We start from the raw sequence: 12,832 nt of genomic DNA on the forward strand, positions 1-12,832 counted from the left end.
TGTAGTCAGCCAGTCAGCTTCTTTTGCTGCTGTGGGTCTTGTATACAGCAACAGGGGAGAGGAAAGCATTTTAAAATAGAGCAAAATGTGATTGTAAAACTGCAAGAACTAGCCAGGGAAGTGGGAGCAGGTTAGTACATGAAACTATTTTCCTAGTGCTCAAATAATGCTTAACAACAGAACGGAGCCAGCACTGGGGAAAGGGACAAACATCTGACCAAGGCAGCGTCTAGTGAACTCAGAACACTGGCTTGTAAGTGCCTTCAGTTTCTCAAGTCGTGTGCATGACTCTGCCATGGGAAAGGAGCAGGACAGCCAGCAAGGTGCTAGGAACATCGGAAAAGCAGAGACTTTGGGGTGAACAAAGCTCAGTAAGTCTGGTAAATGGCACCTAAGCAGAGCCAATGAACCCTGCCTTGGCAACAGAGAGGCCTGTTTCTTATGGGGGTGGCTCTTTAGAGAGCTGACGAGATTGTCCTGAGGACACTGGGGGTGTTCTCAAGTGGAGGCTTTCTACGGGGGCTTGTCCACGGGAGGTGCAGGATTCATTATGCACAAAGCCAGGCTAAGCGCTCCCAATTGTCACACAAGGCCTCAGAGCAGGGTTCGGAGGGGGAGGACGTTTGTCTTGGCTCAGACCTTCCCAACCCCTCCACACACACCAGTGGACCATCGCTCTGACTGAGGGGACAGATGGGTCCCACTCTGGAGCCACTCAGGGTGTACCTACACTGCCCACTGAGGCCAGGCTCAGACTCAGGTTTGAGCCCAAGCCCCCCTTCTGGCTACCCACCCGAAAGCACTCCGGACCTGCCAGGAGGTGGGTCAGAGCCCGAGTCCTGTTGTGACTCAGGTCCAAGCCCTGTCATTTTGCAGTGTGGATGCAGGCCAAGCCCCAAGCTGAGTCAGGAGAGCTGCTTAGTGCAGTATGGATGTGTTAGCACAGCTGTGACACATGGGTCCAGCCCTGTAAACCCAAATTCATAATGCAGTGCGGAAACTCAAGCAGGGCCTTGGAAACACCAAGTCCACAAGCCCGGGTCACAGCCCCAGGCCTAGTGTGTAGTGTAGACACACCCACAGAATCACTATGTGCACTGGGCTGGAGCGGGGATGAGGGAAGGAGAGAGCACGCTGGCTCTGCAGCACCCCAGACAGCTGCCACCGATCAGAACCAAACCCGATTCCCTTCCCTCCCGAACAAGGCACTGCACTGGAATGGCCTAATAAGACCCACTTGCCGTTGCTAAGTTATAACAGTGCAAAAGGGAGAAGTCTAGGCATGAGCGGCAAGAGCATCCACTCGACCTCGGAGAAATCCACAGGGGTTATTTTAATTGGATTTTTGCAAGTTAACCCTCCCATAGCACCAACCGACTGACGTCTTTGGGTGGGTTGGCCGTGAACGTCCGGAGGCCGGCATGCTGTCATTTCAAGCCAGCGTTTCCAGCTAGCACTGGGTAAGAACTGTAGGCAGCGCCTCACCTCCCAGTGCACGTGCAGGGCCTCTCACGGACTTCACCAGGCATGTGCCACGAGGACAACAGACCCTTCCGAGCGCACGTCTGCAGTAACCAGGCAGACATTAGAGGGGAAGAGCTGGTGCTGGGTTATGCCCCGTCCACACTACAAGAACCACCATGGTCAACCATCCTTTATTCTTGCCTACGTACACAGAACCACACACGTTATGACCACCCTTCGGAAACCACGTCCTAACTACGCTAGGATACGGTTAATGCGTTTCTTTCCTGTTCACACAGTAAAGGAGCAGCCACGTTTTAGCTACAACCATGTTCACAACATGGCTATTTTTGTAGTGCAGGTCGGGCCTGATTAGCAGGTCGGTGACTGAGAATTAGGAAGAGTCTGAGCAGTGGAACAGGAATGATGTGGAGTTAGAGAACGAGACAGGTCTACAATGGCCCCAGCAGTGCAGCTCCACAGACAATGGGAAAAGCTGTAGCAGACAATGCTCAGACATTACCAGCAGCACCCCCCCCCACCCCATCACCTAAATCCACTCCAAGCAGGGTTTTGTGACATGGTGACTAAAAACCTTAAGCCCACCTGAGGACTGTGTATGCTACAGCTTCTGCCGCTGCTATTGCACAGGGGAGCAAACCCGGTTCCCACTGTTGCCAGTGTAGCTACAGCCCAAGTATAAACATGACCCTGCAGGGTCCCCCCTCGCTAAGCCCTGGCTCTTATTATAGTGGAGGGGCGGCTTCACTGCAGTTAAGGTTCTTGTCTCTCCAGCCCAGTGTTTTGCTGTGCAAGTTGTAGATTAAGCCCTGGCATAAACAGGTGCATTGCCTTCCAGGGGAGATGTGCCCCTTGTCACTTGGCCCAATCATTCAAACTACCAGTGCCACAAACTCAAGGCAGGATCTGAAGACCCAGCTGGAATGTTTCTGGCTCTGCCATCACCACTGCCAAGAGACCTGCAACTGGAACACAGCCACCTACTCCACCTGTGAGAAGTGAGACAAAAGGACCCGGTCTCACTCTCCTGCAGAGCTGACGGGGTAATGACTTGTTTGTGCCAGGGAAAGCTGGCAGATGCGACTCCAGGAGCTGATATGCAGGATCTGAAGGGGTTATTTCTACACAATCACTTCTGGATTAGCACCACTTTAAAAGGCAAATCTGCCAGGCTGACTTTGGCACTGGCTAGTGACAGCCCTCCCCCCCCCCCCCCCCCAACATGAATGAGGAGGAAGCTGTTGGCAAAGGGGAACATCTCAATTTCACAGTCTGCCTTCTAGGGTGATGCAAATGAACACGCATGGGTCAACAAGTGCAGAAGGGTAACACTGCTTTTCAGTAAGGCTTTTTTCAGGGCTGATCTACAGAACTATCAGAGAGGACCAAAAGAATTTGAAAGCCCAGATCTCAGGTAGACTCATTTCCATTATTTGCAAAGGCAGAACAAGATCCAGTGAGCACAAACTGAAGTCAGAAAAATTCACACTGCAAGTAGGACAATGTTAACAGTGCAGGTTCCCAAAGGAGCGTTTAAGCTCATCATCACTCAGTCTTTAAATGGAGACTGATTGACTTTCTAACGGTACGCTCCAGTTCAACCCCAAGTCACTGGGCTTGACAATGTCACTTATACAGTAGGAAGAATAATTCCCTCCAGTGCAGGATTCACCGACTGAAATTCCGTGGTCTCTGCTACGCAAGAGATCAGGCCATATGAACACAGTGGACCCTTCTGGCTTTAAAATCCATGAATATTTTTGAGGACTAGCACTGCTGTCCAGACACTAAAACAACAAATACATATAGCAGCTAATTCTAAGGGATCAATCTTAAAGAAAATGGCAACAGATATGGTTCCACCTTAGGGATCAATCCTCACATAAAAAGCGACAGAGAGTCCTGTGGCACCTTATAGACTAACAGACATATTGGAGCATAAGCTTTCGTGGGTGAATACCCACTTCGTCAGACGCATGCTTATGCTCCAATACGTCTGTTAGTCTATAAGGTGCCACAGGACTCTCTGTGGCTTTTTACAGATCCAGCCTAACCCAGCTACCCCTCTAATCCTCACATAGTTATTCTCTACCCTGATGGGTCACCAGGGACGTGACTATACACATTGGAGGAACCGCGGAATCAGTATTAGAACAGTAATTTCTTTAGCTATAGAAAAAAATGCACATACACAAGCGTGTGTGCGCGTATATACACCCCCCTCCCCCACCACACACACCCAGTTTCAGTATCTCCAAAGCAGAGAAAGGGTCTGGGTATTTCTCTCTCAGCAGGAGCTGCCGTTTTGCAGATACCTCCCTAGACCACGTGTTAGAAGAGAGTTAAGACAGAGAGTGCAACCACTTGTCACAATAAATAGGAGACACACAAACTTGAAGAGTGGCTAAATGGTTAGTCTAAAAGAAAGATGTTACCCCGACCTTAAAGCAACTTTACAAGCATGCTGCCCAGTGATGAGCTCGGTTTCCTTTATCAGAACTCACCGCAGACTGGCAAGAGGTCAGCTCTCTCTCTGAGTTTTAGTTGACGATACCATATGTAATATGTTTTGGAGGAACATTGTCACTTTAAACAACACTCCTCCAAAACCTTCGCTTAACCTACTGTTGTTATAATCCGCATCTCACATTGTTATAAGGAGATTAGAAAAAGACACTTCTCTTGAGTTTGCCACTATGTTCACTTTGGGCATTTGACAGTTCCCCCCCTATAGTCAGTTTCCCCATTTGTGAGAGTCTTGCACGCCTCTGCATGGAAGAGGATTTTTTTTTTTTTTTAAACATGCAAATGTGACAGTAAAACCACTAAAACTGGCTGGGGGACTCAGGAGCAGGTGTAATAGCTGACATTTTAAACTAATTTCTTACAAACTGACTAGATTTCAAGTTGGTGTCCCTTTAACTGTTTTAGTGATTTAAAGTACATGCACAAAGGAGAGATTCCTAACAATGAAAGCAGGGGACCATTTGTCAGGACTTTTGGATTCTGTTCCTAGTTCTGGTCCTTACCCAACTTTATGACCTTGAACAAGTCACTTCACCTGTCCGTGTCTCAATTTCCCCAGCTGTAAAAGAGCAATACCTACCTCACTGGATAGGCAAGGTTTGAGAGTTGTACTGCCCTGAGATCCATGGAGAAGAGGCACTACAGAACACTAAATAATAGTGCTACACGGATTCCAGACAAGCCCCGGAGAGAGTACTTGGCGAGGTTTCAAGGAGAATTTGAGTTTTCAGCTCTGACAGGCACACAAAGTGGCATTTCTCTGAGGACTGGGATGTTTTATTCAGACCTGGACTAGTACCAAAAATACACAGGGACAATTGAGAGTTTTGCCAATGGTATGGGAGTTTCCAGGCCCAGCAGGTTGATATACATCAGACCTTGAGACCAAGTAATTCCAAATACCTTTGGGTCTTTCTTTTCTACTTGATTGCCAATAGGATTTTAGCTGGCACCGTTTCAACAGTCCCGAATACATTTGCTTCTGCCTCATGGTAAATAAAAGCTGGCTCTGCAAGTCCAGTAGTTCACGAGACATTAGCCGCTCAAATCAAGTCACAACTAAAGTGATAGTACTTCACCCTACAATAGCTTCTTTCAGAGGATCTCAAAATGCTTTATGAACATTAACACCCATGTGAGACAGGTACAATAATAGTTATCTACAGTACCGATGAGTAAACTGAGGTACAGGAAATTACTTGCCCAAGGTCAGGCAGAAAGTCTGAAAGAAGAGCCAGGAATAAAACCCAGAATTTGTTCAGCTGTTCTAACCACTATACTACAATGCCTCAGCACCAGGAACAGATCCCAAAAGTCTTGACTCCCAATCCTTCTCTAACTAGCTATCCATAGTGGAGAAAAAAAAGCAAGACAATAAGCAGAATGACATGATTTCAAGGTCTCATATTCTGGGTTCTGCCAGGGCTCCAAAATGCTTTGGCAGTCAGTAGAAATGCGTTCCAGAAGGACACCGTTTTCCTGTTATCAGAAAGAAAAGACGAGGAATCCTGTCAATGCTGAAATCCGAAGCAAACTTTGTGATCCTGTTCCACACTTGCACCTCCAAAATGCCCACACATGAAGCAGCAGGGCCTGCCGCCAATGAAGGTGGAGAAACCAAAGAGGAAGCGAAGAACCACTTGCCCATTGGGAACATTAGCAGGCCAACATGCTGCCGCTTGCCCTCCAGTGTAATGGAGACAAAATCGAGGGAGCTTTACGAAAATACACACTGGCTTCAGATTGCACCTTACTACGAGCTGCCTCTCTCTTCAAGGAAAAGCTGAGGCAGGTGGAAGTACATTGGGGAGTGAGAACCACTCTGTCCTAGTGCAGTGTGTCCCCATGTCAGCTCCTTGCCCCCAGCCTCCGTCCCACCCCTTACAGCCCCCCCTCCAGCATGCTCCCTGGCCAGCTCCTTGCCCCAGCCTCCGTCCCACCCCTTACAGCCCCCTCTCCAGCACGCCCCCTGGCCAGCTCCTTGCCCCAGCCTCCGTCCCACCCCTTACAGCTCCCTCTCCAGCCCGCCCCCTGGCCAGCTCCTTGCCCCAGCCTCCGTCCCACCCCTTACAGCCCCCGCTCCAGCATGCTCCCTGGCCAGCTCCTTGCCCCAGCCTCCGTCCCACCCCTTACAGCCCCCTCTCCAGCACGCCCCCTGGCCAGCTCCTTGCCCCAGCCTCCGTCCCACCCCTTACAGCTCCCTCTCCAGCCCGCCCCCTGGCCAGCTCCTTGCCCCAGCCTCCGTCCCACCCCTTACAGCCCCCACTCCAGCACGCCCCCTGGCCAGCTCCTTGCCCCAGCCTCCGTCCCACCCCTTACAGCCCCCTCTCCAGCACGCCCCCTGGCCAGCTCCTTGCCCCAGCCTCCGTCCCACCCCTTACAGCTCCCTCTCCAGCCCGCCCCCTGGCCAACTCCTTGCCCCAGCCTCCGTCCCACCCCTTACAGCCCCCGCTCCAGCACGCCCCCTGGCCAGCTCCTTGCCCCAGCCTCCGTCCCACCCCTTACAGCCCCCTCTCCAGCACGCCCCCTGGCCAGCTCCTTGCCCCAGCCTCCGTCCCACCCCTTACAGCCCCCGCTCCAGCACGCCCCCTGGCCAGCTCCTTGCCCCAGCCTCCGTCCCACCCCTTACAGCCCCCGCTCCAGCACGCCCCCTGGCCAGCTCCTTGCCCCAGCCTCCGTCCCACCCCTTACAGCCCCCTCTCCAGCACGCCCCCTGGCCAGCTCCTTGCCCCAGCCTCCGTCCCACCCCTTACAGCCCCCTCTCCAGCACGCCCCCTGGCCAGCTCCTTGCCCCAGCCTCCGTCCCACCCCTTACAGCCCCCGCTCCAGCACGCCCCCTGGCCAGCTCCTTGCCCCAGCCTCCGTCCCACCCCTTACAGCCCCCGCTCCAGCACGCCCCCTGGCCACCTCCTTGCCCCAGCCTCCGTCCCACCCCTTACAGCCCCCGCTCCAGCACGCCCCCTGGCCAGCTCCTTGCCCCAGCCTCCGTCCCACCCCTTACAGCCCCCGCTCCAGCATGCCCCCTGGCCAGCTCCTTGCCCCAGCCTCCCTCCCACCCCTTACAGCCCCCTCTCCAGCCCGCCCCCTGGCCAGCTCCTTGCCCCAGCCTCCGTCCCACCCCTTACAGCCCCCGCTCCAGCACGCCCCCTGGCCAGCTCCTTGCCCCAGCCTCCGTCCCACCCCTTACAGCCCCCTCTCCAGCCCGCCCCCTGGCCAGCTCCTTGCCCCAGCCTTCGTCCCACCCCTTACAGCCCCCGCTCCAGCACGCCCCCTGGCCAGCTCCTTGCCCCAGCCTCCGTCCCACCCCTTACAGCCCCCGCTCCAGCATGCCCCCTGGCCAGCTCCTTGCCCCAGCCTCCGTCCCACCCCTTACAGCCCCCCCTCCCACGTGCACCTACCTCCTCTAACTCATCCTTGGCATCCAGGATGGTGGAGAGCAGCAACTTCCCTCCTCCTCCTCCTGCTGCTGCTGCTGCTCCCCCCTTCCCCTTCTCCATGGCGGGGCAGGGGGCTCCCCTCTGTCACTCACAACCCGGGGGCCACACAGCTCTTCCCCAAGGGGGGCGAGGGCTCCACGGGGGCTGCCCCGTCTCCCCCCCAGGAGGATGGGATGGGGGCGGGGGGGCTCCTCTCTCACCCCCGAGACTCCTCCCAGCACCTGCCTGGCACCTGCAGGGAGGGCTGCGGGGGGGGGGGGGCTGGTGGACGGGGGGAGGCGGGTCCCCGCTCTCTCTCCTGGGGGGGGCTCAGCTCCTGCTGGGGGGGCTGGGTCGGTGTTTTGGGGGGCAGGGCCCCAGGCTGGGGGGGAGGGGCTCTCTCTCCCCGAGAGGGGGGCTGTCTTCTCTGAGGGGACCAAGGGGGGGGCTCTGTACCCGGGGGGAGGGGGGAGCAGGCACCTCCACACCCCCCACCCAGCAGCACAGACCGGAAGTCACTGGGAGCGACAAGGGGGGGGCGGAGGAGGAAGCGGCTCACGCGCCGGAAGGACCCACCCCCTCCGCCCCTCGCCGGCCAATGGCAGCGGGGAGAGGCCCCCGAGCGACAGGCGAGGAAGGTGGCTCCGCCCCAACGGCCCGTCACAGCTGGCTGGCCAATAGGGAGGGAGGGGGCGGGGTTTCTGTAGGGCTGGAGCGTCTCGCCCTACTAGGCTGGGGCCGAGAGAAGCGCGAGGCCGGGAGTCTGAGCGCCCCTCCCCCTCCCCGCACAGCGCAGCGGAGCGCGCGCCCCCCCCCCCCCCGCCGCGTGCAGGGCGCTGTACGATTTACCGCCCCGCCCCGCCCCGCCGCGTGCAGGGCGCTGTACGATTTACCGCCCCCCCCCGCCGTGTGCAGGGCGCTGTATGATTTACGCCCCTGTCTCCCTGCTCCATGGTCAGCCCGCCTGGCCCCCCAGCCCTGTCCACACTGCAGCACTCTGCACCGGTGACCAGGTGTCCCGAGATTTGGGGCTTTGTCTGATATAGGCGCTTATTACCCCCCCCCGCCCCGATTTTTCACACTTGCTGTCTGGTCACCCTACGCTGACCCTCCCCGCCCCCGGGCTCTGCACCGACACCCCCCCCCCCGACTCTGCTTGGCCCCTCCTGGGCTCTGCACTGACCCCCCCATCCATACAGGGCTCTGCACTGCCCGCCCCAGGGCTCTGCACCGATACCCCCCACCAAGGCTCTGCACTAACCCCCCCCCCCCCCCCGGGGCTCTGCAGTGACCCCGTCCATACAGGGCTCTGCCCATATAGGGTTCTGCACTCCCCCACCCCATTGACCCTCCCCTGCAGCTCTCAGCCATGGCTTTTCACCATAGCCACAGGTCTGTGGCCTCACAGGCCGTAGGGCTGCCCCCAGCAGGGCCACTGGCACCGCACGGCAGCTGCAGAGCGAAAGGCTGGATCCCGCAGGATCCCTCCCAGGGTAGCCAGCAGAGCCTGTTTTGCACAGAACTCGTTCCACAGATTCACTAGCCGCCCCCCTCCCCTCCGTCCCAGCGCTGACCAGATACAGGAGTGCAGGGAAGTGGGAGCCAGAAAGGGAAGTGAACAGCTACCGGTGCGGGAGGAGGCCAGGCACAGCAGAGAGCACCACAGCCGGGGTGATAAACCCGATCCGCCGGGAGGGCGGCGCTGGGTCCCTGCCAGGCCGAGGCCCAGGGGGACTTCGAGGGGGCTTGGGGACAGCGAAGGCGTGAAGGAGATCTGACCACAAGTGCCTGAGTGACAGCTGTTCGGGGGGGGGGGGGAACGGGGTACCAAGGTGCAGCGCCCCACCTCCAGGCCCGTTCGGAACAGGCCCATAGGGGCTGAAAGTCAGGCCTGTCTGGCAGCCGCTTGGTGGCCCCGTGTGGGTCTCAGCCCCGTTCCTGGGGGGCAAAGCGCCCATGTCACATGAACCACCTTCACGGCTGGTGCTAACTGGCCCCTTTGCCAGCCGCCTCCTCAGAGAGGCCAGAGCCTGCCTGGGCCACGGAGACCAAGCCCCCTCCACTTGGGCCGTGCGTGAGGGGAGCCTGCCGTGCCCAGCCTGGGCTGCTCAGCTCCGGAGATGTGCAGAAGCTGCCAGTCTGGGGCAGGCTGAGCCTGGCCAGGGGCCGTGCCTGTCTTCCTTGGCCTGGAAGGCTGGACGCTGCAGTTCGCCTGGGGCCACATCCCAGGAGGCCCCAGTGCCCGGTGGACGTCGTGTCCCAGGAGGGCCCAGTCACAGCACCATCCCAGGCAGGGTCCCCCTTGCCCAGGGTGCCCGCCCCAGCCATGCTCCATCAGGGCAATTCCTGGAGTGGGCTGTTCATTGCCTCTCCCTGCCCCACACAGGACCCCGGCCTGGCTGTGATGCAAACTGCAGTGGGAGCAAAAGTCTGGCTCTGGGATCGTGCCCCCCAATCGCTCCCCCATGGCAGCTGTAAGGATCACAGCCCCCATCCCATCCCCCCAGCTCGGTTCCAGGCTTCCTGCCATTGTCACGGGGTCAGCGGGTGGCTCTTCTCTGCCTGGGGTCAGGGGCCCATGGCTGGCAAAGCTACTTCCTTCCCGGCTCACCCTACAGCCCTGGGCCCCCCAAGAGACCCTGCTGTGGGCCACAGGCTCTGGGCCGGGGCTGGGCATGATTGGTCCCGTCTGTGGCTGCAGCTCGCCCGCGGCTCAGCAGGACCCGCTCCCTAGGGCAGGCGAGCCCTGAGCTCCCAGGGGCCAGCTCCCCTCGCCCTCTGACCTCCCACCCGCTGTCTGTCTGTCCATCTGTCTTGAGATCCCCTCCCCCCCTTTGGGAGACCCTCCGCACCCTCCAACTGCAGAGTTAGCCCCACAGCAGAGCTTCCCATTATCTGACCCTCCCTGCCGGTTCCGCCCCGCAGCCGCAGGCGTGGTCAGGTTCCCCATCCCAGCCTGCATGAGGGCAGCAGAAGGGCGACCCCTGGATGGGGCTGGCCCAGGGGATGCAAGCCCCCCCTTCTGCAGGTACAGCATGTTACAAACCCCACCCTGCCAGGTGCATGGCCAGCCCCACTGGTGCCCAGCGCTGCCCCTACGAGGCCTGGGTTCGTCCCCACCTCAACGCTCGCTCGCTGGGCTGCTCTGGCCGTCCCAGGCCCCAGGCTGTCCCCCACCCCACCCCGCGATGTCCTCCATGCAGCCTGTCCTGGGGAGCGGCCGCCTCTGAGCTGGGGTGAGGGCTCCCGCGCGAGGCTGTGGCCTGCAGGGGGATGGGGGGGAGGGCTGCCGCAGCTCCCCATAGCTCTCCAGCCCACGTGGCTGGGGCCCAGAGGCTAACGGACCAGCCTTCCCAGCCCTCAGGGGAAGGCGTCATCAGCCCACTTTACAGGTGGCTAAACTGAAGCACAGAAGTCAGTCAGCAGAAAAGCTAGGGCCAGAGCCCAGGAGTCCTGACTGCCTCCCCCACTCGAGCCCTCTCTCACCCAGAGCCAGGGTAGAACCCAGGAGTCCTGCCCACCCCCCCTCGCCTGCTCTAACCCAACCCCCTCCCACCCAAAACTGGGGATAGAACCCAGGAGTCCTGGCGCCAAGCCTGCCGCCCTCACTGCTAGACCAGGTTTCCTGCCATGACCCCAGTGACCAGCGGGGGGAGCCAGGAACTCCAGTGAGATTCTCCATGTGCCTACTGGGGGCAGGTTACAGGAGCAGGTAGATGGGGGGGGGGGGGTACAGGGCAGAGTCCCGGGGACCCGTGGTGCACAAATGCTGTTCCCCGGGGCGGGGGCGTCAGAGGCAGGTTTTTGCAGCCCCGGGCCCCCAGCCAGCCGGGCGCTCGCCCAGGCGGGGCGGTGCAGCGGGGGGGGCGCTTTGCGGCTGGCCTGGCTGCTGACTTTGACAGATGAGCCCAGGGAACGTCCCGTTCAGGCCTGTGCGTTCCTGGCAGGGCCGGAGGTGCCTGCTCAGCCCTGCTGCCTCCCTCGCATTCCTGGCAGGGGCCAGGGCTTCCCGGCTCCGAGCGGGAGCTGCCTGGCTCTCCTGGGGCAAGACTGGGCTGAGCCCCCCCACCCCCAGTGTCCCACATGCCCAGCCAGCCTCCCAGATTGGCTCTGCAGAGAGGTGCCCCTACAATCCTGGGGGGTCAGGCTCAGGGGCGCTGGCACGTGTGTATGAGGTGTAGGGGGGAGGGCAGGAGCACGGGTGCTGGCAGAGCTGGTGTCCCACTATGGTCCCTCCCCAGTTCATCCCATTCCCCGTGAGGCAGGACACCCCCGCCCCCCGTTGGTGCCCGCAGAGGGACCGGCCCAGACCGCCTTGGGTCAGGAGAAGCCGCACAGCCGGGCCCGGCTAGTGCAACCAGCCAGCTCCCCTTGGCCTGACAGACACCATCGAGCTGGGGCTCCAGCCCCACCTGAGGGAGCGGCAGAGACCCAGTGCCCTGGGGGTGCCGTGTGGCTCCCTGGGCTCAGTCCAGGAGGAATCCCCAGGGGAGCAGCACTCCCCCAAGCTGCAGCAGAGGTGGGAGATGCCGCTGCTGGGGGTCTGGGCAGCCCTGAGCCACCGCGGTGCCCACACGGGATCCCAATTGAACCTGTCGATGCAGCGCCCCTGCCCTGCAAGCTCCCCTACTCCCAGAGCTGGCCCTCCCTCCCCACACGAGCCCCCGCACTCCTGGGGCTGGCCCTGCCTCCCCCCAGGGCCCACGGGCGTCATCACGCAGAGGGCAAGATACACAGGCTTTATTACAAAGAGTAGAGTTCTGGTGACAACGCCCTGACAGGGAGCCCCCCCCACTGTGTGTGTGCGGGGGGGAAAGGGGGGGCAATGCCCAGCTGTGTGAGCTCCCCCCACCCTTCGGTAAAGGGCAGCTCCTCCCCACCCGTGGCTCTGGGGACGAGGCCCCCCAGGGTACAAGTCTCTGGGCTCGAGGGAAGGATCTGCTCCTCGGATGTGGCTCGGGGCCTCACCGCAGGGGTGGAGAGAAGGGGGCAGCTCCAAGTCCAGCTCCCTGGGGCTCAGGGCTGGGAATGGGGATGGGCCAGTGGTTCTGCTCCCGGGCTTTTCGCGAGCCAAGGGTGGGGGCACTGGGAGGTGGGTGGGGCTGGGGGTGCCACGCTGCTGCAGGGGTATCACCCCCCCGGGTTCAGTCCAACCATTCCGTGCTTCCCTCTCACCCGACTCAGGCTGGCGGGCGGCAGAGACCCTTGGCTGGGGGGAGGGGGTGTTTTAAGTGTCTTTGGAGGCCCCGCTGGGAGGGCTGGGTCCACACACAGCCCCCGGGTGTTGCTGGGCTCAGTGGGGCCCCCCCTGCAGGGCCCCGTTCAGCCCCCGGCTGGGGCGTGTGTAGGAGGGGCCGATGCCCGGAGGAGAAGCAGGATGGTCCGGCGCGCAGGTGGATGCTGGT

At 59.8% G+C, this 12,832-nt stretch overlaps 1 protein-coding gene across 1 annotated transcript in view; it reads right to left on the reverse strand.

Moving 5' to 3' along the window:
• Positions 1-7,508, reverse strand: part of INTS3 (integrator complex subunit 3) — a 66,215-nt gene extending 58,707 nt beyond the window's left edge. The window contains exon 1 of the mRNA XM_065420141.1: positions 7,410-7,508. Coding sequence (XP_065276213.1) covers positions 7,410-7,508 — 99 coding nt within the window. The remainder of the gene's footprint in view (positions 1-7,409) is intronic.
• Positions 7,509-12,832: the final 5,324 nt, after the last annotated feature.

Source organism: Emys orbicularis, chromosome 20 (genome assembly GCF_028017835.1).
Source record: "Emys orbicularis isolate rEmyOrb1 chromosome 20, rEmyOrb1.hap1, whole genome shotgun sequence".
NCBI lineage: Eukaryota > Metazoa > Chordata > Testudines > Emydidae > Emys > Emys orbicularis.